The sequence below is a fragment of the Hirundo rustica genome, chromosome Z (genome assembly GCF_015227805.2).
Source record: "Hirundo rustica isolate bHirRus1 chromosome Z, bHirRus1.pri.v3, whole genome shotgun sequence".
Classification (NCBI taxonomy): domain Eukaryota; kingdom Metazoa; phylum Chordata; class Aves; order Passeriformes; family Hirundinidae; genus Hirundo; species Hirundo rustica.
The window spans coordinates 71,406,376-71,430,903 of record NC_053488.1 but is presented as its reverse complement, the minus strand read 5'-3'; the positions used below and the strand labels follow the sequence as shown (position 1 = coordinate 71,430,903).

Sequence of the window (24,528 nt, the reverse complement as noted above, 5' to 3'; positions counted from 1 at the left end):
AAGCTAAATACCCAGATCTCAAAACACTAAACATCTTTCACAGGTATATCAGTCACCTTCTACTGGCTCAGCCACATGAATATTCAGAACACTTGCTCTATCATTATAATCAATTAAACCCTATTTTCAAAAGTGCCTTTAGCATCTTTGAGAGCTCCTCATGTTTCCTTTACAATAACATGGAGCTTATATAACAGCTTATCAGTTGCACCAAGCATCAATTAGGCAAAAGGATGTCTTGTAATTGCAATGGCCCACAAACCTACTGTCCCTTACTGCAGCTAAGCCATCGAGTAGCATCCACTAAACATCTCATTTGTTATGGCCAATCTGGAAAAGAAGACAGAACAAACTCCAGTTCTAAATGCAAGCAGAAACAAGCCAACGCACTGTAAATGTAATAATTTAAATTACAAATGCTCATCACTGCTGTATAAGGAGCAAGAAATTATTTGGACTAATTTTATTTTCTGAGAAATACTTCAATTTATAATGAACAGGATTTACACTAATGAGAAATAACAGCTCCCAACCCTTCTAAAAAGTACTGAAAACTTCCAAAGAACTGTTTCCATAACACTTCCTGTGTCTCCCTTCAGAAATGCTTTAAGAAAAGAAAAATAAGAACACTTGCATGAAAAAAGGATCTTTGCATCCAACAGCCTCATCTTCCCCCACTGATTAATCTTTCCTGAGGGCCCAAAACAGGAGCTGCCAACAGAAAAGGAAAGCATACAATCAACTTAACTGGGCACAAGAGTGACTTTTACCGCAAAATGGGAAAAAAAGAACCTGCTCTACAAACCCAAGAAATGTTCGTTTGATTTGCACAGTATGTGTTGACTGGTCAAATCATCATAAATTAAAAACATATGGCCCCATACCTCAGAATATTTTACAGACCGCACAGCCAACAAGTAGGATATTGATCCTGATAAAGAAAATGCATGGAAAATAGAGTTGCATAATGCCAGTACAAGGGGTTCGGATAGTCCAAAGGTGTAGAACAACATCACCACTTTCCTACATGACAGAAAAGGAAGGACACTACCAAGAATAGCAATTAAAGGCTCACAGGCATCCTATAGTGTCTCATTTTGACTACTGGTAAAAATCAAAGAAGCAAGGAAGGAAAGAAGAAAGCTACAGAAAGATGCAGCTCTGCAGCCCTCTTCCGACACCAAGAAGTCCGAATCTGATTGAGGAAAAAAGTCCATTAGCAAGTTGATGAACTGTTTTTAAGTGGAGTAACACAATGTCATGCTTTGGCCATCTCAACCACAGAGAGATGACAGCCTTCACACTGCCAAGAGGAGAAATACACACTCCAACTCTCATTGTTCTTATTTTCTCACCTTATCACATGACAGTACAAAACTTCTGTATTTAAAAGTGAGGTACAGAGCAGTATTTTTACGTATAAAGGCACCTGCAGGAAAATTTAATGCTTCCATGGCATTTGCTGCTGCCTACCTAAGCATCTTCAGAAACATGGCTTTCCGTGCCAAAGGACATTTGTGTTTCATAGCAGCTATAATATGCATGTGAACTGCCATGCAACTGGAGCTTACATGTGCAACTGTTTTTTCTTACCAGCCATTATTCTCTGGGCTTCATATGGTTCCATATAGCCAGTGTTCTCCCCTTTTCCCATTCTGTTCAACTCACTTTTGGCATCAAACGGGTCTGAGTAGTCATCAGCTATCAATACCTGAAAGACAGGAAGGTAAATGTTACTGAAATTTCCAGTCAGATGTGCAAAGCAGAAGGCAATGACATCCTATCAGCAAATAAAAACAGCTTCACATGGCTGCATCCTATGCTGTCTTCAGAGTACAGTCTTTGTTCAGAGGATGAATACACAATTGCCATAGATCAGTTACTAAATAGTACTGGAATAGAAGTGGGCTCCTGTTCTGGAAACCTCAAAAAGGCAGAAAGATAGCAAAAAGATTTCTGACTCGCACAAGCAATGGAATAATTGGGATGAACAAATTAGAAAGAGCCAACCAGTCAAAAAATTCAATCCAGTACAAATCTTATCAGAGAAATCTGCTAATATTCGGGGAGGGGGGGAAGCACTCTTTATCTTACACATACTCCATCTCCTCTGCTTTTAAGGTTTATGAGCTACAACTGAAAATATTGCTAGAAACTTTTAAAATAAATATTCTAAGTCTACTCTTTTCACTGCATTAATAAAAAGCCTTTAATTTTAGGTCTCATGTGAAAAAAAAATACACAAAACAAACTCTTGGCTAAACTTCAATCCTCAAACCCATGTGTGCCATTCTTTCTCTCAAAGGAACATTATTTTTACTTATATTTTGTGAACTGAGACAAAAGACAGCAAAAAGAAATTATCTGTCAGAGAATGTTTTCCTCCTCAACCAGGAGACGAAAAAAATCTGAAGGCTAGAAAACCTCACAACTGACCTTACATTACTATGCTTTCCTGACAGCTGCAAAATCATTGTATGCCGTATAGATCCCACATGTAGGTTTTTTAATCAGTCAATTAAAGTCACAGGAATCATTCCTCCCTGTAACTGACGTGGTAGAGCTAATCTTTGTCCTGGGATGCAACAAGGGGACTGGACCAAAGGCAGAAATCCTCATTTGAGAATTATTGCAGAGCACAGACATGGAATCTACAGCAGGCAAAAGAGTCTGAAGCAAACAAAGTAGGCAGAGGCAGACTTCAACATCAGAATCCCTATAAAATCAGAAGATAATTCAGGTGGTAAAGAACCACATGGATCACCCTATCCAACTCATCACTCAAAGCAGGGCAAGCCTAAAGAGTTCTGGCCAGAAGGCTTACTTTATTTATGAGGGATTTTTCAACTGAGTTACTTTATATTTTTAAGACCAGCACTAGTAAGACTTACAGCACAGTGCTATTCCAACAGTTTCAATCTTTTCAACAAAGAACCAGGAGTACACTGCCAGCTGAGAGATTGAAGCTGCATCTGCTTGTGTCTCCTGCTGCCAGCATACCCCACCAGTCAGAGAAGAAAAACAGGATACACAAGTATTCACAGATCAAACACCTGCACAAGTGCCATGGAATAAATGAACACTCTATTAGGAAAGTCAGAGATCTCCTTTAAGATTAGGAAACAAAACATCTAACACACTTCAGAGTCATTACACAAGCCCTCTAACACTGGCATATTGCAATTTTATACTGCTTATTTTGCTTATTTTACCATACTTATTTTGTTATAATTTTTTGTGCGTTTTCCTTCACTCAGAGTTTAAAGTGACTGAAAGGTTTTTTTGTTGTTTGGGGGTTTTTTTGTTTGGTTGGTTTTTTGTTTGTTTTGTTTTTTTAAAATTTTGTTTTGTTTTGTTTTTGACCAGAAACAACCAGACTGACATGGATCATAGAGAGAGGGAAATAGAATTCTTTCTTTCACTTGGTGTCCAAAATTACTCCCTCATTATTTCAAAAAGCAGTTAACACAAAGGGGAAAAGCCCCCTCCCCCCCGTCTGGCAAGATATGCCCAAGCAGCAAATCAAGTGACAGCAGCTGCACACACTTGAGACAAAGACGACAATGTGTATCAGGCAGCAGTAATTCCTCCTAGTCACAAGGGCAGTTTCATTTCCAAAAGTGATGCAGTTGAAATGCCATCCATGTTGTCTTCTGCTCTGACCCCGTCAAGAGCTGCTAGGTGGTAGCTGGTGCTCTGTGCTGCTCTCCTTTGCTAATGTTGACACTTAAAACTCACCAATCCTTTGCATAACTGTACTAGAACACGAAACAGAAAGGGGATTTAGCACAGCTATTTGACATTTCTTCTTCTCCATCTGCCCAAAGTATACTAGGAGGAAAATTATACGTAAAAGATGCTGTCAAACAAGACCACTGCCCTAAAAAGCCACACAAAAACCTCCAACCTAAACAACACTCCCATGGCAAATCCCAAACCCACTTTTCAGCACTCAGTCAGGCAGAAAGAGCAGCCTGCTTCACCCTTCCTGGAACTGTATATCTTATTACAAGTAGATTTACAATGCTGAGCTGTCAGAGGACTCCCCAGATGACTGTTTCTGTTTCCATACATATTAAATTCAGTAATTCTCAGCACAGATGAGCAGCTGGCCACTGCCAGAATCTGATTTCTTCTATACTTGCTAACAGCTATAAATTCTCTACTTCCAGGGAGTCTCAAGTACTTCTACTTCTTTCCAAAAAACCCCCAGTGTTTGAATACCAATATAGGTATGATTGTTGGTTCTATTATAACATACTTACTGTACATGTCTGAACTCCTTTTGACAATCCTGTTTCAGAGGATTGTTTTTCCTGTTTTCAGAGATCTCAACCAGAAAAAGAGCTCCTACTCTGCAAGTTGTTTTGCCATCTCCAATTTAAGCTACTTTTACCTTAAGGAGCTCACCTTCCAAGACTCTATGCTTGGTTAGACAAAGTACAGACAAAAACTTTTGATGAAATAGGAGGTTCTGAGTACATGAGTTTTCTAGTAATAAACACAATAAACAAACACTTGCTTCATGACAGATCGTATTAATACATTGTCCTCATACCCCTTCCATGCTATACTCAGAAAGAAAAGGTTTGCCAATGTTACACCCAAGTTCTCTTCACAAATATCACAGGTACACGCCTTACATGTGCAGTGGGAGTTCTGCAGATCACAATCTTGATCACCTCCATACTATACAGGGAAGACCCACCATGAGAACACCACGTTGTCGCCTCTTGCCCATAGGCATACATGAGCAGGTCTTTCCATGTGATAACCAATGCGCCCCTGCGCTCACCAGAGCTCATTAGCTTTCCAAAAAGAGGTGTTTGCTGGGCATTTTGTTTGCTTATATTTCTCCCAGCAACCTTTCAACCACTGCCCAGCAAACTGGTCTCAGTCAGGCATTTGTTTTCTACAGTTCAGAAGCCAAGGCCAGCACAGGAGATCCCAGGTCAGGGCCTGCATGCAGTGCCCCTTTCACAGCTCTGATTTAGTGCACTTTCAAGGCAAATGGCTAAAATAGTTCAACTGGTCTCTAAACTGATCTTTCATGTTACTGACTGACAAGCACTGGACGGGAAGTAGAAGATAATGGACAGCATCCATCATCTACCAATGCAACCCTCCTAGAAGTCTCAGCTAGTCAGATTATCCAGGATCTAATGCTGTACTTGCCACATCTCCCCCTGGGCACAATCAGATGAATGGCAACATGTTGAAATTTTGTAAGCACAGCTAAAGACAGCATTCATACACAGAGGCTGACCTGTGGAGCAGGACACATTTAATTTGGCTCCCTGCTCTGCCAGATCTAGCCATCTTCCTCACAGGTCCTATCTATCAAAATGAAAACACAGCTGCCAGGAATCTCCAGAAGACAGTCATTCAGATTTCAAATGAATGTCTAAATCACCTGCATTTGTCAGGGTTATTGTCAAAGACTTCTGGCTTATCTCTTGACAGAATGCAAGACCTACATTCTGAATGCGGACAGTGAGCTCCTACAACTACTGATTCCTGCTCTTTTCAAGTCTGTTCTATGACATTCCATACACATACAATACTATTTTCTAATTTTGTACATGTAGTAGTAGTATTCTGAGGCACCAGTAACATCAAGCAAAAGAAATTTTAACACATAAATAGAGCGATTTAGAGAACACTCACAGTGGATCTTTGTACCAGGTTGCTAGTTAAAAGTCAGAAGACAGGGGAAAGAGTACAGCTCAGTTACCAGACAATATGCCAAATTAAAAACCATAACTCTAGCTAAAAAGTTAATCAGCAGATATAAGATCAAAAACCCAATACTCACTCCATCCCCTAGAAAATTAAATACAAGCTGAGATTGTATTATATACAATTACATTAAGTTGCAAGCTTCACTGTTGGTGCATAGTCTTTGTTCTTCTACAGTCTTAAAAAAAGTCTGACAAATATTATCATATTAAATACAAGTTTAAATGGGTATTTGAATATACAAAAGCATTATTTGCATATGCAGCCACAGGAATAACACACCTAACTGCATAATTTCACATGTATCTCTATCTTACTAAATCCAACATTTTAAAGGGAATGAAAAAGAAGGAAACAAATGAGAACTCACCACTGAACAAATACGAATAATCCCTTTCTTGAATTGAAAGGAAATGCAGAAGATCAAGCCGCCTTTAAACCAGTAACATCAGCACAGAAGTGTTAGCTGTTTCACTAATTTAGTGGCTATTGTGATTTAGGACACACTATTCTAGAAGAATCCAAGAGGAATTACAATAAACATCATGTAGCAAAAATCTAAAAGATTCCTCCTACTCACCAGGCCTTTGGGGAATTTACTAGGGGACATTTATTTTAAAGATTTATTTTTAATAAATAATATATATTATTATATCTTCAATATTTAGATAATAGAACGGTTTGGGTTGGAATGCACCTTCAAGATCCTTGCCATGTGCAGGTTATTTATACTTAAATAACTGTATAAAGGCAGACCATATACTCCACTTTCAACTTTTGTGAGTTGCAATTAAGTCCACTAATATGACAGATGAGAGCATGTGTCTGTCAGCAAAGGTACAGAAGATAAGAGCACTTAAGAACTGCAAATATGTCTCTGAGAACACCACAGTTAACACATTTAACACAATGTAATGAAAATTCTTCATCAACTTTCAGAATTTGTATTCAATGCAGTCCCTAGCTACAGCAGAAGTCACTCTGTATTATCATAGAAAAGCGTAGTTTGGAAAGGACCTTAAAGATCATCTCATTCCAATCCCTCTGCTATGCACAGGGATACCTTTAGATAGACCAGGCTGCTTAGAGCCCTATCCAGCCTGGCCTTGTACACTTCCAGGAATGAGGCATCCATAACTTCTCTGGGCAACTGGCACCTCACCACCTTCACAGTAAAGAATATCTTCCTAAAATGTAATATAAATCTACTCTGATTTCAAAGCCATTCTCCCTTGCCCTGTCACTACATGCCCTTGTAAAAAGTCCCTCTCCAGATTTCTCGTTGGCTCCCTTCAGATACTGGAAGGCTCCATTTAGGTGACCCCAAAGCCTTTTCTTCTCCAGGCTGAACAATCCCAGCTCTCTCAGCCTTTCCTCACATGAGAGGTGCTCTATCCATCATGGTGGCCAAAAATAATTAGCAATATTACATGGAGAGAGCTGTTTTGTTATTTTGTTTGATTGCTGTTGTGCAGTATTGGTTGGGGTTTTTTGGGGGGGTATGTTAGGGTTTTTTTTACAACATTCTATTTTTGACAAATGCCAAATTTCTCCCTTTGACCTCAAGCAACCTCCAGGTCTCACTACCCAAACATGCCCTAAGCAGATATTTCCTAAAATACTGTATTTTCATGTAATATTCAGGTAACTACACATCAGAAATATCTCTGATGTTGAAGCTTGGACAAAGCTCAGCCTGCATACAGCAAGACTGTGAAGTTTGATTGTTACCCTGGTTTTTCTGAGTTTCTTTATTATCCTTTTGATTTTCATAAATGGAGTCAGATCTTTTAGTTGCTGTAGAATATCAGAGCAGTTTTTCTACCTTTCCCACAGATGTAAAATAAACAAATCCTTTGTTTTTCATTCTCTGTCCTTTGTTTGCATATTTCTAACCTGAAAACAATTGTAACTGACAATTTGTCTGGCCACTGAGGCTGAGGGGTGGAAACCCCAAAAAGCCAATCTTCTGCTAGACCCACAAATGTATAAAAAGTAAAAGAATAAACAAAGGGGCTCTCTTCACTCCGCTCTTTCAGCTGAGAGCTGGATCAGAAGAACCTCTGCGAAAATCTCTTGTCTGCGTGTGATTGCTTTGTGTGTCTCGGTGACAGTTTGATCTTGATTTGTTTTCCATATTAATAAAGACTTCTACCTAGGTTTTCTTCCATGATGCAATGAATTCTAGTACCTGTTGGATAATCCTCCCTGTAGCCTAAGTACCACACTTTATTCAAAACAAATTTCACGGCTTTGGAAAACTTGCTAACAAAGTGATCTATACATGGTCCAATTCCTGAAAGTATCAGGAAAAATAAATCAAGGACTTTTACTATCTTGCTAACAAGTCAGACATTTGTATTAGTATGATTCTAGAGGACTACCCTATACATAAAGTGTGTTTAGAGCCTTTCCTCCTAGTCCTAAATTTGAGTATTGGAAAGACCAGCACTAGCTCTGCCCCTGGAAGGAATCACAGACCTCATTCATAGTGGTGACTTCCAGATACTGACACATCTCATCTAAAAGGTAATTGAAACACAAATTGGGAAATGTAGTGCCTAAATTTCTCAGAGAGTTGTGAACTGATAATGAGGTGCTGGTGGGAAAAAGCACCAGTGTTTAATAACAGGATTTCAAGACCTAGTCCCCCACATACAAGGTTTAGCGCTCAATGAAGGTGAATTGCTCTTCAGTCTTTACAAGTCCACGCACTCACATGGACAGAATCGAACTGCTAACAAGCTGAGACAAGTAACAGTTCTCGCCTTCTTGCTCCTCCATTTCTATTCTCTATTCCCCGATAATAATTGGAGTCCCCTGACATCCCACATGTCAGTGCTTCAGACAGGGCAATGCAGACCACTCTTCACACAGCAGGCAACGCAGCACTTCTAACTCCTGCTCAAGGTTTAAAAATGCAGTTGTACCTGCTTTCCCCCCAGAAAGTAATGTGCTTCCTTGACCCATCCACTCAAGTATTTTACATCTGAAAATACAGCTTCAAGGATTTTTCAGTAGATATAAGAGATATTGAAGGAAGGACAGACATTAATAGGTATTGTTCCCTTTAGAAAACCAAGTTTAAAAAACAAATTTTAAAAAAATTGTATCTCATGTAATGTCCTTAGCAGAATATATTTTGTAAAACAATTTTCCACACTTCTGGGACAATGCACAACTACTCCAAAACCACACCTTATGTCTGTTTCCTTGTAAATAGACTGTTTAACAGTACATTTACAAAAACAATGACTTATCCAGGAAGATCTGCACCACAGTCCTTTCCTATCTCTTGTTAGAATCCACCACTATGCTGTTTCAACTGCTCAGTCTCATATCACTTCCTCCAATTCCAAACAGTGCCTAGCATACTGTTAAGGATACAACCACTCTGACACAGGGCAAAGGAGTGAAAAGTCAAACCATATTCTTTGCCACTGGTCAGTGGTCAGCACAAGCAAGGACATATTCAAAGGTGTTAGAGTCACAAACATCTCTCCTATCCCATCTTCAGTGAGCCTAGGGAACAAAGAATATTGTAAAACCAGCCAATTCTTTCTCAGGCACATGGAGTGACTCTTGGAGATGGTGCTGTACAGGGCCAGGAGTTGAGCTCATTGATCCTTGTGTATCCCTTCCAGCTCAGTGTTTTCAGTGGTTCTGTGAATTAAACCACTCTTCTGCTCAAAGCAGGGCTAATATCAAAGGTAGACCAAGTTGTCCAGGATCTTGACCACAACAGTTTTGAAAGTCTCCGGAGACAGAATGTCCACAACCGCTTTCTCAGCAATACATACACTTATGTATACCAAATAACAATGGTAACTATATATTATATATTTATCATATTTTGTCAATGTATATGTTCATACACACATATAACGTAGATTTCAGAACTTCACAAGTAATTTCAACATAAGTAACAAGAAAACCTAAATTCACTTAAATAAACTCGTAGACTATTGTAGCAAGAGTTTCAGATTAGACAGCAGATGTGTACACCAGAGAGATACAAGACTAAACACACAGCACGTAATTGGTAACATAACAAACCAGAAGTAAGAAGACCCCAGTGTTACTGTTTGTCCAGACTGTCTTGTGTAGGATAGGGAGTTTGGATTTTAAGTCTGTAACTGCCTAGGGATTTATTTGTTCTATGTCCCTGTCTTGAGCTACTACCAGATACCTTAACTGACCTGTGCCAACGAACCTAGTTAATGGAGAAGAGAGATTAATATCAAAAGATTTCTTTAACACCCGTGGAAATGGATCTTGCAACTTGCAGTGTCTTCGCATTCAGTATACAGAACTGCTGCATTTGTCTGTCTCCACTGAACAGAGACAGTGCAAAATGAAGCTAATTATGAAATAATTGTCTTTTAAAGGACAATATGCTATGAATCCAACTTCTAAATCTTAAGAACTTCCTGTGATGAAGTATGATACAGCTTGTCTTTGGGAAGTAGCCCAGGTTCTTCAGCTGTAAAACCTGGCAGAGAAATGGTTAGGCTGAAATACGTAATAGGTATATATAATGCATATCTGAAGTATCCTTTCACAGGGACACTTCCCACTCAGTTATTACTTCATGGATTTACACACACCACAATGCCAGATAGAGGACAATCACTCAGGAAGACTTCAGGTAATTTCTTTTGATCTCCATTCACAAGTGGTTTGCCTATTAAGCTGGTCTTAAATCAAGTCTTGCATTTATTCTTACACAAATAAAGGAGATGCCAGACTGATCCGGAATACAACCACATGTTGTTTCAACTTGCCCACACTCCCTACCTACTCTGTGGCAAGCAAATAAGTTACGTTCTCACAAGCCAGCACTAAAGATGGAAGCCAATAATTTCTTTATCCACCACACTGGAGGACCTGAACTGCTGCAGCCATTAATTCTAACCCTCTCTGCTCTCCCTTGTCTGAAAGTAAACATCACAGTGAAGTCCCCAAACCCACCTAATTGTATTACCTAAATAAAAAAAAAAAATAATTAAAAAATAAAAATGCTCCAACAATTTGAATTCAAAGACATCTGGAAATGAGCCACACTCGGCATCTTTTGTAGATGTTAGTCACCTCACTAGCAATTTGTGTTTGTCTGCTTCAGCTTTAGTTGGTATTTCTACTGCTACACATCAAAACTTCCCAAATCCCAGACACATTACATCTCTGTGTTTACTTTACCAGCCTTTGTCTAAAACCTTACAAAATTTCATCACGTCTGCCACTGCATTAAATCTCCATCCCCTTAATTCCCTGAATCAGCTAGTTTACAATTTTTCTTTTCCTTTGGGAACTTCAGCTAACCAATCTGCCATTATCTGTACTTTGCCATTTGCCCTTTATAAGTAACCACACCAAACAAGCACCTTCCTGAATCTCTTTCCCATTCCAGTAACTCTTTCAAGTATGACACACAATTGAGCTTTTCAGCCAACTCTTTACTGATGACAAAACACAGTAGATATAAAATTGCTCACTGAATTTTTTGAAACCTCTACTTCTTACTTCTCCATCAACACATAAAGGAAAACAGCACCCCATCTCTGTAAATAAAATCAGGGAAAAAACCCACCAAAACACTGAAACAGATGCTGGAATGAAACACAAACATTAACAGACATTACTGGATCATTAAACACTAACATAGTTCTACGAAGACAGAACTATATGGTACTTAGTTATTTTTTTTTTTTCATTCCTAAAGTGTTTACTGGCTTATGCTATGTTACACACATATTTTTAAAAATGTTTTTAGCATGCCTGTGAATTCTTCTGAACAGCATACCTCTAGCTTCGGGGGCTTTTATTCCATCTTTACTGTCCTCCTTATCATATCTTTCATAGAGAAGTTTATTTTCACTTGCTTTCTTCGCTACTGAACTACAGACACTCGGTTAACAAAATTCCTTATTTTTCTTCCTCACTGAACGAACCACTGGTGTAGAGGAGAAGCAGTTCCCTCCCGGCCCACTCTGACCCCTGTTCTCCTGTCAAACGCTAGAGAGCTGTGAAATAAGAGAAATGTCACATCTATTGCTGGAATGAAGTAACACAATTCAACAAAAGGCAAGCTATGCTGCCTATCACATACAAATGCTGTTGCAGGCAGGCACAGTTGGCTTTTTGAGGCACAGGGACAATTTCATTTCTCAGATATAGCCAGATTTCCTGCTTGTCACATATAGTTCTCCCTCTCAATAATTGGAAAAAAACTCCATGAACATGACTGAGAATTTTTGCCTACAAGTTTCTGAGCCTGCAACAAGGGCTTGGGAGCAGCATACAGAACTACGACCATTACAAAGCAGCAGGTTACCTAGCAACAAATACATATTTTCTGATTTGAAAATTGCTTCAGTAGGGTCTAAAATTGAACAGTGATTTAAAAAAAAGAAAACAAGAGAGATTCATTTTGTTCGAAGCAGCTGTTTTTGCTGAACAGTGTTTCCTAAAAGATGACACTTCGTATCAAGTGTAGGAAATGTATAGAAGACTGAATAGATTGTAACATACTGCAAAACATAGTGAGATGCTAACTTTTAATCAGTCACTTCCACAAAAGAAGTTGCTTCAAGTCAGGAACACTGCTAAAAAAATAGAATAAATACTAGACTTTTCACCCTATATCATCATTGTCACAAGCAGATTTCTTTGGAATTGCACGTGGACACATATAATTCATCAAGTTGTCATGGAAGTGTTGCAATGCAATCATGTTACATATTTAAACATGTACACACAGATCATTTAAACTGGTAACATTCAGCACATACTTGAAATTCCTGTGAAGTGACTATTATCCTGGAGTTGAAAATGCCAATTAACAAAATAGAGGAATATTTATTTCCAATACATGAGAAAAACAGAACTATACTCACAAGACCAACACAGGTGGGAGGATGCACTGTGCTTAAGAAACAATTAATGGTATTCCCTCTCTAACTTGAGTTCCCAAGTCCAGCACTTGTGTCTGGAATGTTTTGCTAAAATTTGAAGAGAATGACCAGCAAAAGGATAACATTTGCTACTGGGCAAGTATCTATGGAGTTTGCTTCCAACGTGCCAGTTGGAAACACCGTATCATGGAAGTTGCCATGCTATTGTAACACAGAACTTTGAACCCTCTCACCTTTGACACTGAACTAGGAGGCAAAAAGTTTATAAACAAATGACAAACTGTCTGCGTAAAAACAGTTTATTTTCTTATATACATATATGACTGCCCCACACCACATGCAGTGGGGCTGAGGCCTCACCTCAGAGTCACAAGCAGAAGGCTTTCAAGGGCCTCTAGCGCTCCCCAAGTATCCCCCTAACGACTTGCATCCTGCTCTGCAGGGGCATACCAAGAACCTTGGTACCCATCGTGAGGCTGGCGGTGAACTGTGTCTCAAAGCAGGGCTAGAAACATCTGTGAACCCACCCCAACAGAAGAAAAGTGAGCTTGAAAGCCAAAAGTACAGGACACCATCACTTTCACGTGGTACTCCTGCACATGCCCGGCATGCCCTGAGATATTAAAAAGGGCCCGGCCACCCAATGAAGGACGGCTGAGAACAGCGACAACTCCAGGTGTACAGTAGCTGGTCCCCTTGCCAAAAATCCCATCAGGGTCTGACGTAGCCCCAGCTACCTAACCTACAGGGGCGGGAACAGGACCACGACACTTACTTTATCTTTCATGGCAGAAGGGGCAGCAGCCGCAGGATTCTTGGAGCCCTTGTTGAGCTTCTTGCCCGCGCCGTCGCTGCCTCCACCGCCGCCCTCCACCTTGATCAGCCGGTGCTTGGGGGAGATGTACTTCACGTCGGGTGGCGTGGCCGAGCGGCGCTCGCTGTGGCTGCGGAAGAGGTGCGGGGAGCCGGTGGTGGGAGGCGTGGCGCAGCACGACGAGGAGGAGGAGGAGGAGGAAGCCTTGAGGGCTGCCTCACCCACGTCCTCGGGCGCCGAGTAGTCCGGGCGGCACATGGCACGCAGCTTGCGCAGGGACGAGCCGGGTCCGCTGTAGGGGTCTTCGAAGTCGCGGTCCTTCTGGGCGCGGTAGGCGCGGAGCAGGTCGCTGGTGTCGTCGCGCAGACGGCGGCGCGAAAAGCCGGGCGAGGTGTGGTGGTGGAGGTGGAGGTGCGGCGGCCCCTCGGGGCGGGGCGCGCTGCCGGCACCGTTGCGCTTCTCCCGGTAGTCGGGCCGCGGGGGCTGCGGAGGGCTCTTGGTCTTGCTATTGCCCAGGCTGAAGTACTTGTTCAGCCATTTGGCCATGGTCTCTCCCGGTCGCGGCCTCAGCACCGCTGCGCGCTGCCCCAGGCGCCCCGCGCCCCAGCCCCGCTCGCCGCCCGCATGGAGGAGCGGGTCGGCGGGGCGGGCCGGGCGCCCCGCTCCGTGCACTCGCCGCTCTCCCGCTGCCAGCGGCTGGAAGGGCCCCGCCGAGCCCCGCGGCTTCCCGGCGGGAGGAAGCCGCTCCCCGCCCGAGCCAGGCGCTCGCCGTAGCTTCGCGCCCGCCCCCGCGGCTCCGGGTCTGCCGCGACCTCAGCCCCGCTGCTCCGCGCTGGCAGCGCAGCCGAGCCTGACCTCAGCACGCACCGGAGAGGCGGAGGACGCTTCTGCATGCGGGCCCGCCCACCGCCGCGGCCGGGCGGGGCCGCGCCAGGTGCCGGCGGGGCGGGGCGCAGGGGCCGCCCCTGCGCGGGGCGGTGCCTGTGCCGGTGCCAGCGTAGGTGCCTGTGTAGGTGCCGGTGTAGCCGTAGGAGCCGAGCTGCCGCCGTGAGGAGGACGGAGGTGTCTTTCCGTCTCTTTACTAGGTGCCTCCGCCTGTCGTGTGGAGTGGCCGTGGTACCTGTAGCCTCCACCTGCACAGCTTGAATTCTGAATTCTCTACTACCTCTACCCTTCCCATCCCTGGTCGCGTGGGAGGGTTCCAAATGGCGCCTGAAAAAGAACTAAGCCTTAGTTTTGGCTAGGGCTGTTGCTAAACAAACAGGATGTTGCATACTTTTTGGTAGGTACCTTTCCCGTGTGTGTTCCTAGGTAAGAGCTACAGTAAATCAAATGCAGAGATGATACCTGTGTGAATCATGCTGCTCAGCTTGTGTGATGCCAGTAGGATTTGTCATATGGGCCACCACAGCTGCAACCACTTAGTATTGTACTTTTAATCTTCTTCCATCTGCCCAAAGGTAAACATATACTACAGCAGGTTTTCTTTCCCAAGTTCTCTCTGCCCAGGTGTGACAGTCTCACCTGTATCTTTAGTCCTTATCCCAGTTTTAGGGTTTAGGGAATACTGGAGGCATTGAATGGATATTCAAGTGGGGATGGGAACACCTGCAGGCCCATCTCTCCATGCCCATCTCTGGCCTCTGCCACAATCGAAAAGTTAAGCAAACAGAAGAACTACTCAGATGATAGCTTGACCTCTGGGGCTTCAATGTTACATTTTGATCAGTGACAGGAGAGATTTGCTGCAGTTTTGTTCTGTCTACACTCCATAATGGAATGCAGTTTCAAATGAAGAGCTAGAGAATGCCTCACAACTGCATTTTTAGAAATCTTCCACTAATCAGAATTCAGACCTATCAATAAAGGAAATAAAGATTTTTTTCATTCCCACAATGCAAATCTGTGACAGGGTTTTCCAGAGCTATACCTTTATGTGAAGCATCATCTCCCTGTTGCTTTATCGAGTGCATCAATGCAGAGAGATGAGCAAGAAGGGGAACCATTTTCATATAGTTCAAAAATCTGCAGGACAACATTGCAGTTTCACTAGGAGCTGTGGACATTTTCCTAATATGATGTGCTGGTTTTGCCTTGGGTACAGTTAATTTTCTTCACAGTAGTTATCATAGAGCTATTTGTGCTGAAAACAGCATTATTAATATGGGGGGGAGGAGGGTGGGGGTGGGGTGTTACTGATGAGTAGTGCTTACAGAGAGCCAAGGCCTTGTCTTCTCACACTGCCCAGCAGTGAGCAGACTGGCGGTGCACAAAATCTTGGGATGGCACAAGCCAGGACAGCTGACCTCAACCAGCCAGATGGACATTCCATGTTATATGGCGTCATGCTCAGCATATGAAATTGGGGGAGAAGAAGGAAAGGGGGATGTTCAGAGTGTCTGTCTTGCCCGACATGTTTTCTGCACAGAAGGGTGGCCCAAAAGTAGACTTGAGTTGCAACCCTGTTTTGAAAATGAGAAAGGCAATGTCATACATTGTTTGGAGAGGGGCGTGAAGATGTTATGCACAGTCATGTTTTGCATTTTAGTTTTTAATCATTTGGGAGTTGAAAGTCTTTTAACTATAATCAGAATAGTGGAGGGAAGAGGAAACCTTTATCTACTAATCACTACAAGTCACGTGTGTATTGCCCTGTTGCATTTTGGCAAACACCTATGTAGCTCCCTGTTGGCATTGTTGAAGCCCAATGTCAGATATATACCTGTAGTATATTTACACACCAACCACCAGTCATGAATTACGAGGGCAAAATGGACTTAGTTATATTAATGCGATAATTATCTTCAAGAAATAAAGATGGACTGGATTTACATACAAAGTTTTTATCTGGTTTTATAGACCCTTTCAACTTTGCTCTTGGCTACACATTCTCTATAAGAAGCCTCATTCTTTTTGAGTTTGGGCACTATCCTTGCAGTTTGCCCAACATAAGCATGTCTGTATGTTTTAGTGAGCTCCTGAGAATAAACCTCCTCCCCTGTGAACACAGGCTTCAATTGTAATTCCTTCCTGCAGTATTTTCATCAGCTTATGCAGAAAGGAGGGTTGCATGCTCCCCTTATTGTCATCAATAATTTTTTTTTTTACATCCTTAGTGCTGGTCTCCTGTCTCTGCTCAGCATATTCATCCTGTCCGACTACGTTTTTTTTTTTCCTCTGAGCAACTTCTCAGCCTGAATCTGTGCAGTGTCTTGTTTCTTGACTGGCTAGTATCTGGATCTCCCAGGGGCTTGCAAGACTCCCAGTAGCCGCTGATTCAGGAATAGTATGTTCTAGACCCTTTGTATGAGAACGATTTTTTGCCCTGAAGCAAGATGAGTCTCAATTTCGTTAAAACTCAAAGGATCTCATTACCCAGAAGTCTAGCAGTTCCCTAATTCCTGTTATGCCAGTCACGGGAAGGGCAAGAAAGCCCCAGAAGAGCTCCAAACTCAGCCTGATACTGTCCCTTGTGGCTCAGTGAGGAACCACGTTCTCTTGCCTGCATTGACAGGCAGCTTGTGAAGTGACAAGTGAGCAAAAGCACGTCGATGCAGGGAAGCTTTTCTAATACTTCAGAATGTCTCTTAAGTTGCCTCCTGGCAGTGTGAGAAGATAGAAACTATGGGTGTACTGGATAACCCTAGGAAAACCCTAACCTGGATAAATACCTACGAATGAGGACAGAATACTCTGTAAAACAGACAAAGCAGAGAGGTAAAATCAAGAATTCCATTGTCTCTCTAATCACGGAGATTGTTCCAATATAAGTCTGCAAGCCCCACAACACTTTTGCATGTGCACAAGATGCTTTCCAGTCTCAGTCTGTTCATGCAGGGTACGTCTACACCCGCAGGACTCCAAGCCCCTGCTCTGAGTCATTTTCATGGAGATTTTTGAAGAAGACATGCTTTGTCTTTTTCAGAACTTCGACCACATTTTTGAGGTTGGCAGGTTTCCAGCCTATTTTTTTACCAAACATAAGGATAAAGAGGTAATGGTGAAAGTGAACTTTTCTGTGAAATAACAAATCCTAAAATATTATGATCTGAATAGAACATCTACTTCTTCTCAGATCTGCATCTCCTAAAGTAGAAATAATTTACAGTTTGTTTCAACTTAGGGAATTAGTAAAAAAGAGACTCTTACCTTTTGATACAGGCATATCATTACACAAAAGTCACTAATTTGTGCTAAGTGTTCACACTCCTAATCATATTAGTTTAATTAAATAATTAATTTAATGGCATCTACTCTGGAATTTATAAGGTCTTGTTTCCTCTCACACTTCTGATTTCCATGCTTTATAATGGTTGGAGTACATGCAGCGCATTTCAAATTGGATAAAGAAGAAAAAGTATCATGTAACATGCAGAGCAAAGTATTTTCTGTATTAGTAAACACTCAAGCAGTGCTGCCAAGTCTAACTTTAGAGTTATCTTGCAGGAAAACAAGTCCAAAATTTTTAGTATTGATCAACCCTTCGCACTGAGATATCCACAAGAAAGATAAAAAGCAGATAATCTTTCTGGTTAATATGGCTTTCGGCTAGGCAAAAAAAATTCAAATGCATTCATCATGTTAAGAACAGCCATCACAAATCAGAGAAATGTTCTCTTTGTTGAGGCACTTCTTCCTTGGTGACTAGTCAGATAGTTCAGAAAGGCTGTGTAGCATCCACAACACATCTGGTTTCCTCCTATTTGTGTAAGTTGCATCACACAAATAATACCCAGGTAATGATTAAAGATCAATTTGTTGTCACAGGCTATCAAAATGCTGAATGTTTTCCTTTTTGTGCATATGTATGACTAAATATAGGATTATTAGGAAGTTCTGATTTTTTCCAGGGTGATATCTTCCTGCAATTAGTTTATTCCCAAGGAAGGAGAAATTCTTATACTGTGAGCATGTGTTAGTTATTTAAGTCCAACCAATTTTTCCTATATTCTCATGCTGCACGGTAAAAAACCCTAACCAGATACTCCTCTTGAATTCTACTTTTGTGATGATCTGTTTGCCTCCAAGAATAAATTCACATCAAACATTTTTAGGTTTCTTAACCGCATGAGCTGTTCAAAATCAGATTTTGAAAAGATTTGTCACCTACAGATAACCTGCAGAATCTGCAAAAGCAGCTTCATTAAGCCGGGTGGATTTAGAGTACGGAGTGCTTGCAGACATTCCATTTGTCATTTTCTTGCATTTTTTGGTGCCTCTCTTGAAAGCTCTGGCTCAAGCGACCACTATGATCTGCATCATAGATTTGCTTTGAGCATAGGTAGTGTGTAGTCATTGGAATGATGTACTTCAATGCCAGCTACTCTGGCAAATTCTGGCAGAGGTGCAGCTGTAACAGCACATGGTTCTCCATGGATTGCAGGTTTTGTCTATGACCTTGAATTAACCTGAACTCAACTGGATAAATGGGAGTATCATAGGTTAGCACAATTTTGTTTTCTAGATATAGAGAAATGTAAAATGTTTTTTCCCTGCCCTAACCGTGGCGTAGGTTGGGGGGAGGAGGACAAGGACCTATCAGAAAGCAGGCTGGGATATTGACAGCTAAGTTGACCAATGAGAAGTGTCAGTGCGCCTTTGGAAGGAACATTTAAAACTTATCTGCAGCGGACCGCCGGCTCTCTTGCTTCGGTGACTTGCCATGAGGTAACGGGGTGGTCGGGCCTGGCCCGGCCCGGGTTGGGCTTTGCTGTCTCTCTGGGCGGCCGGGCCGGGCCTGGCCACGGGTCTGGGGGCCGCTGCCTGCACGGGGAAGGCCTGGGCCGGCTGAGCCCCTTTCCCTCGCTTGCGGGCAGGGGAGAGAGGCAGCTGCAGCTCAGCAGTGCGGGGCCATGTGCTCAGACCACGGCAGAAAGGGCCAAAACATGGCCCAGCTTAATCGCCGCTGGCAGCGGAGAAAGCAAGCCTGCAGCTCCATAACAACTTTGAGCTGGGCTGCCCTAGATGAGACCGAGGGGTGGAAAAAGAGACATTTGCCAGTTTCTTCTACCAGCTCGGCGTGTGCACGTGGCTTTGCAAGCCCGGGCAAAAAAATTAACCCTTTCTTAGCAATACAGAACTTTTAAAGCACAATTCTTCCTTGAGAGAAAGAAGAAAGAAGAAAAGAGAAAGTACATGGAACAGACACTGCATGAAGTCAGTTAGATGAAAAGTGAAAGAACTAATAATATTGGAATAGGATTGAAGAAGTGGACATTTTTAACTGGACTCTTCTAAGGTAAATTATGAAGAAATGAACTGGTCCTTGCAGCATTCTTAGTATTATTTTGGGTATGTAGTGGTGTGAGAGCTGTTTTATTGAGTTATCAAGTTATTTTTGTAAGATTTTTAAGTTATTTTTTTAATGGTTTAGTCCACTGTACCCCCCTTTTTGTAACAGTTTTTCCCCCTTATGAGTTGGTGGTATAACCAGGCGTTATATGCTAATCATTTCTCCCCTCTACCTGTCCCTGTCAATCCCCCCCTCTCCTCGTGGTCGCCCTGTCTGTCACTTCGAGACCCTTCCCTGGATTCTGGAAAGATCCAGGAGAGGCGTCAAGTGGTAGGCTGGTGCCTGGGGAATCCCCTCCTACCCTCCTGTGATTTGTTAATGGTTCAGAAGTTGACACCCCTGTTAACACTCCCGTGTTCCCTGGTTGGCTGACCCGTTGTCGGCCCTCCCCCGTTTATAAGTGGCTGTCAGGCTTTGATCTCTGCGCTCTCTGGGCACCAGTGGTCTGAGGCGGAGCTCCTTGTTGGACTCCCCTTAATAAACTACCTTCTACCCTGCCTAAAGAGAGACTACTCTTTTTCCGTTGCCGCAGTCGCAACTCCATCAAGTCCACTCGCTGGTGTGGGGAACCAAGAAGTCACCGGGAGGAGGTTACTCGCCCTGCCTGTAACCCCGACCGATCCTCGCTGTAGCAGTGCAGAACTGAGCTAGCCTGCATGCCTGCCAGGTGTGAGAGGATGCTGCTATATGGGTAGAAAGCTATTCTAGTCAAAATTAAGGACTGGTGTAATTGAGATTTATTTGGGAACTTTGAAACCCCCGCTCCTGGGTTGAAAAGGAGGTCTCAGCCTTTTGAGACAAAGATAATTTTAGATCAGAAGAAGTATTCGTAAATAATACCCCAGATACACTGAGAAGCTCTACAGATAGAACATTACAGTCTGCGAAAACTCCGGGCGGCAGCGGATGTGAGTGTGAGCAAACCTCTTCATAAAAAATCTTAGAAGGACTCTTCTCCTAAAATAATGTGTAGTTATATCTAAGTAGTGAAACTGACTGAAAATCCTAAGTTGCGTCTTTCTATGTTGTTTAATAAGAAAGTTAATAGTTTGTAAGGGGAAAGAAGTGTGGTTTTAAAGTTTCATTCTATTTTAGTTTTTTTTTTTCTGTTTTCGTGTTTAGGGTTTTTTTAGTGTGTGTTAATAAAACTATTTTTTGTTAATTTTTAAGCTTAAGCCTGCTTTGTTTATTTTTCTCCTAATCTCTCCCTTCCACAAAAATATTAACACTAAAACCTCTACAGGGAGCTCTGTCATTTTGGGGCAAGCCCTTTTCCTTGTTTGTTTGGGGTTTGTTTATTTGTTTGTTTGTTCTGCAATTGCACATTGCAATGTGCAATTATCTCAGGATTCTAACCTTCCTACTCTGAGTTCTAGTGCAATAGAGAACCTTCGGGTAGTAACAGAGCCTCCTGCACAGTAAGGAGAACTTAAGCACTGGTACAGAGCACTAATGAGGTCTCCATTGTCGGAAGTTGAGATCTCAAATAGAGAGGGCCCTGAATACCCAGATTTAGGCTGGCCCAGCTTTCAGCAAGACAGTGGTCCAGAGATATCTGGAGGTTGTGTCAACCTAAAATGAAGCTGCTCTCCTATCCATATTCTTTCCAGTCCTTGTGTTCCTATGCTGCATAAGGCAAGACACTGACCAAAAACCCTCACTGGCCGAACAGGACAATTTTCCATATGAATATACCTGACTGCTACCCACTGAGATGCCACTATTCAACCTTAAATTGAAAATGGTTGTCCTCTAATTTTACTTATCAACTGCAACTGTGAGGACAAACTGATTCTTTTGAAGAATCTCAGCAGAATGATGGCACGGAATTGTAATTACAATTAAAGATTTATTTTTTAAAAACATTTAATGATCAGCATAGTATAGAATTTTATGATCACAGTAGCACAGGATTTTTTTTGTCACCAGTATCAGTGTAGCATGATTTTATAAGTATCATAGCACCAAATTTAAAAAACACACCTTCATTGATGTTTCCTAATCATCTGGACTCTCTGCAGATTGGGTGGTTGGCTTGCAATGTAAATAAAACAATCATAACCTAGTCAATCTTCAGAGGAAGCACAAAACAGTGGAGTCCCTGGCCACTAGGGGGATCATGGGTTTTGCTGTCCAGCAGCAGCTGTGAGCCAAGTCCCACTTGGGGCTTGTAACTTCTCCATTTTACAGAATGCTCTCTATGAGTGACGTTATATTTCATTTTCTGTGACTGGGTCATCACAACCTGTTTGTCCAGGTGCCTGAGACCTTCGAGGCTGTAAAGAGAGGAGAAGGTGGGCTGGTGCCCAGGAACCTTGAGGATGATATGGAGGTGGATTGTTGTTTTTACTAAGTGGTTTGTTTTGGCTTCACCTATGTTTCCGTTAAGTTGTTGGTTTGCCCCGAAGTTGTACCCTCCTCCCTATTTCCCTATATGTCCAAACTTTCCCTATATGTCCAAACTTTCCCTGTCGGTCACCTAAACCCTGCCTACCCTCCTTGCCCATCATTGTAAACCCTTCCCTTTTCCCCAGAATGTTCTATGTACATCAAACCTCCCTCGATGCCCTATTGGACTTAACAATGTAATCCCTCCTACCCTGCAATCCTGTTGGTTCCCCAATTACTGTTCTCCTCCCATAACTCCTCCCCAGTTGTACTTGATTGGTTATCCGCTTGTATCCACCCTCCCCCCCCCCCCCCCCCCCCCCCCCCCCCCCCACCCCCCAGTTTATAATCCCAAGCACTCCCTGTGTTCAGGGCTCTTCTCTGCATGTCCTCTGCAGTAAACTTTGTGGACTATATCCTAGAAGAAGAGTCTTCTTTTCATCCTTTGTGCTGGTCCTCGCAGAAACCCCTGGGTCACAGGAGTCTCACCAGGTTCAGAGTCCTCTAAGGCACTGCTACAGAGGCTCTGTTCCCCACTCCTTGTAGATTCTCTGGGGCGACAAGCTAGCCCTAGCTGCCCCAGAAACGAAAATGTTTCTACAGTGGAGAAGTCTGCCTGGTGTGTAGTATTTTCAAGACCTGATAAAGGGGAGGAAGGGACCTGACATGTGAGCACACACTCACAAGAACAGCTCTTAGCTATATTAAATGGCATTAGTCATGCCAACCTTATTGCCTTGCATCAGGAGTACAGGAGTGGGGCACCAGAAAATGTGTAGGAAAAAAAAGACACCTAGATTCAATAATGAGAGAAAATTTTGATATAGCACAGAAAAACATGCAAGATCCTGCTGGCAGAGGTACTGTTGCATTGATTTAGGTGCATTGTTCAGGAACCATAATTTTAAAATTGTTACAATTAAATTCCAGAACGTTCTCGTAACAAAAAATTAAATGAATTTATTTAAAAATTCCCCTTCATTCTGAACTTATTTCTAGTTTCTGTGGACTAAATAGATTTTCTCATTAGGAAATAGATACGGTTTAAAGGGTTTAACATAATATTGTTGGAATGTGTGGAAGTAGCAATTTGCAGACTCACAAAGACCTCCCAGATTTGCTGAAAAATTGGAAAAAAAATCTCCATTCCTTTTACCTCTTGTTCACATCAGGCTCGGGACACCTAATTACTTTTTCAATATGATAATGAAGAAGGAGTAATTCTTTACTGGCATCAATCTGTGTACTTCTCAAGAAAATTATCAGAATATCAGAACATCAGGATAATTCATCTTCATCATTTATTCATGACCTACTTCCACTGGTCATAGATTGGAAAGATTTCTTCATAATGATCTTCTCAGCATAGAATTAGAACAGAAGCATAGACAATTCTGCATGCTAAAAAAACCCACTTAACTGCCTTGATCAATTGCAGGGAATTGAGGTATAGCTCAAGTGCAGGGATTCCAAGAAATTAACACATGCACCCAATAAACATTCCTCTGAAAGGCTGAAACAGACATTGCAGCACAGTGAGTACAACCTCAGCAACTAGGCAAGTAATCACACCTCTGAAATACATTAGTGGCAACTGCTGGGACAAGGAATGTGAGAAATGACACAATCTTCTTTTCAAATTGGTCTGTATGAAGCAGGAAAGGAAGGCAGTATTGAACACAGGCTTCCAACAAGCAATCCATACAGCTGGCACAGTAATTGAGTCTGGATTCTATGAAAATACAAAGCATAATTCTGTAATTAAAAGTTAAGTCATAACAACTCCACGTAAGATATTGAATTACGTTTCTGCATGCAACTTTGACTCTAACATTTCCAAATCTACAGTGCAGACAGAGTATTTATTATGTTCTTGGTTATGTCTTAACATTTCCCTAGTTCAATCAGAGCAATGAATTAATGACTCTCAGAAGCCTTGTCCTACCTCATTTTCATGAAGTTTTAGTTATCATAGAAAGAGGAACGGTTCTGCAATTTGATTTTTCAGATTGGCCATACATGTACCCTCATACTACTATTGGAAGATGGGCCTGCAGATTCTGCTGTTGATTTCTCGCTCTTTGTGGATCTAGTGAAGAAGAATGCTACAGATAATCTGTGTCAAGTTTGCTTCATGCCTCTGAGAGTCAGCAACAGTGACTTACAGTGTGTTTGTCTGTCTTGGTGCTCTTCTGTGCAGTAAACAGCTCCTATGGTCCTTCCCTGGTTCACAAGTTCCCTGATTCACAGCTTTCCTGTCAGGTTCTGAATATCCATGAGGAACACAAACTGTGTTTGTAGCTCCTGATTGCCCTCTGTTGACAAAAAGGACTTTGCCTCTCAACACATGCATTTTCTACAAGTACATTTTGTAGGTAATT

At 42.1% G+C, this 24,528-nt stretch overlaps 1 protein-coding gene across 1 annotated transcript in view; it reads right to left on the bottom strand.

Moving 5' to 3' along the window:
- Window positions 1-14,013, bottom strand: part of SHB (SH2 domain containing adaptor protein B) — a 58,790-nt gene extending 44,777 nt beyond the window's left edge. The window contains exons 1-2 of the mRNA XM_040091068.1: window positions 13,429-14,013; window positions 1,594-1,711 (exon numbers count right to left, since the gene is read on the bottom strand). Coding sequence (XP_039947002.1) covers window positions 1,594-1,711; window positions 13,429-14,013 — 703 coding nt within the window. The remainder of the gene's footprint in view (window positions 1-1,593; window positions 1,712-13,428) is intronic.
- Between the last annotated feature and the right edge of the window lie 10,515 nt (window positions 14,014-24,528).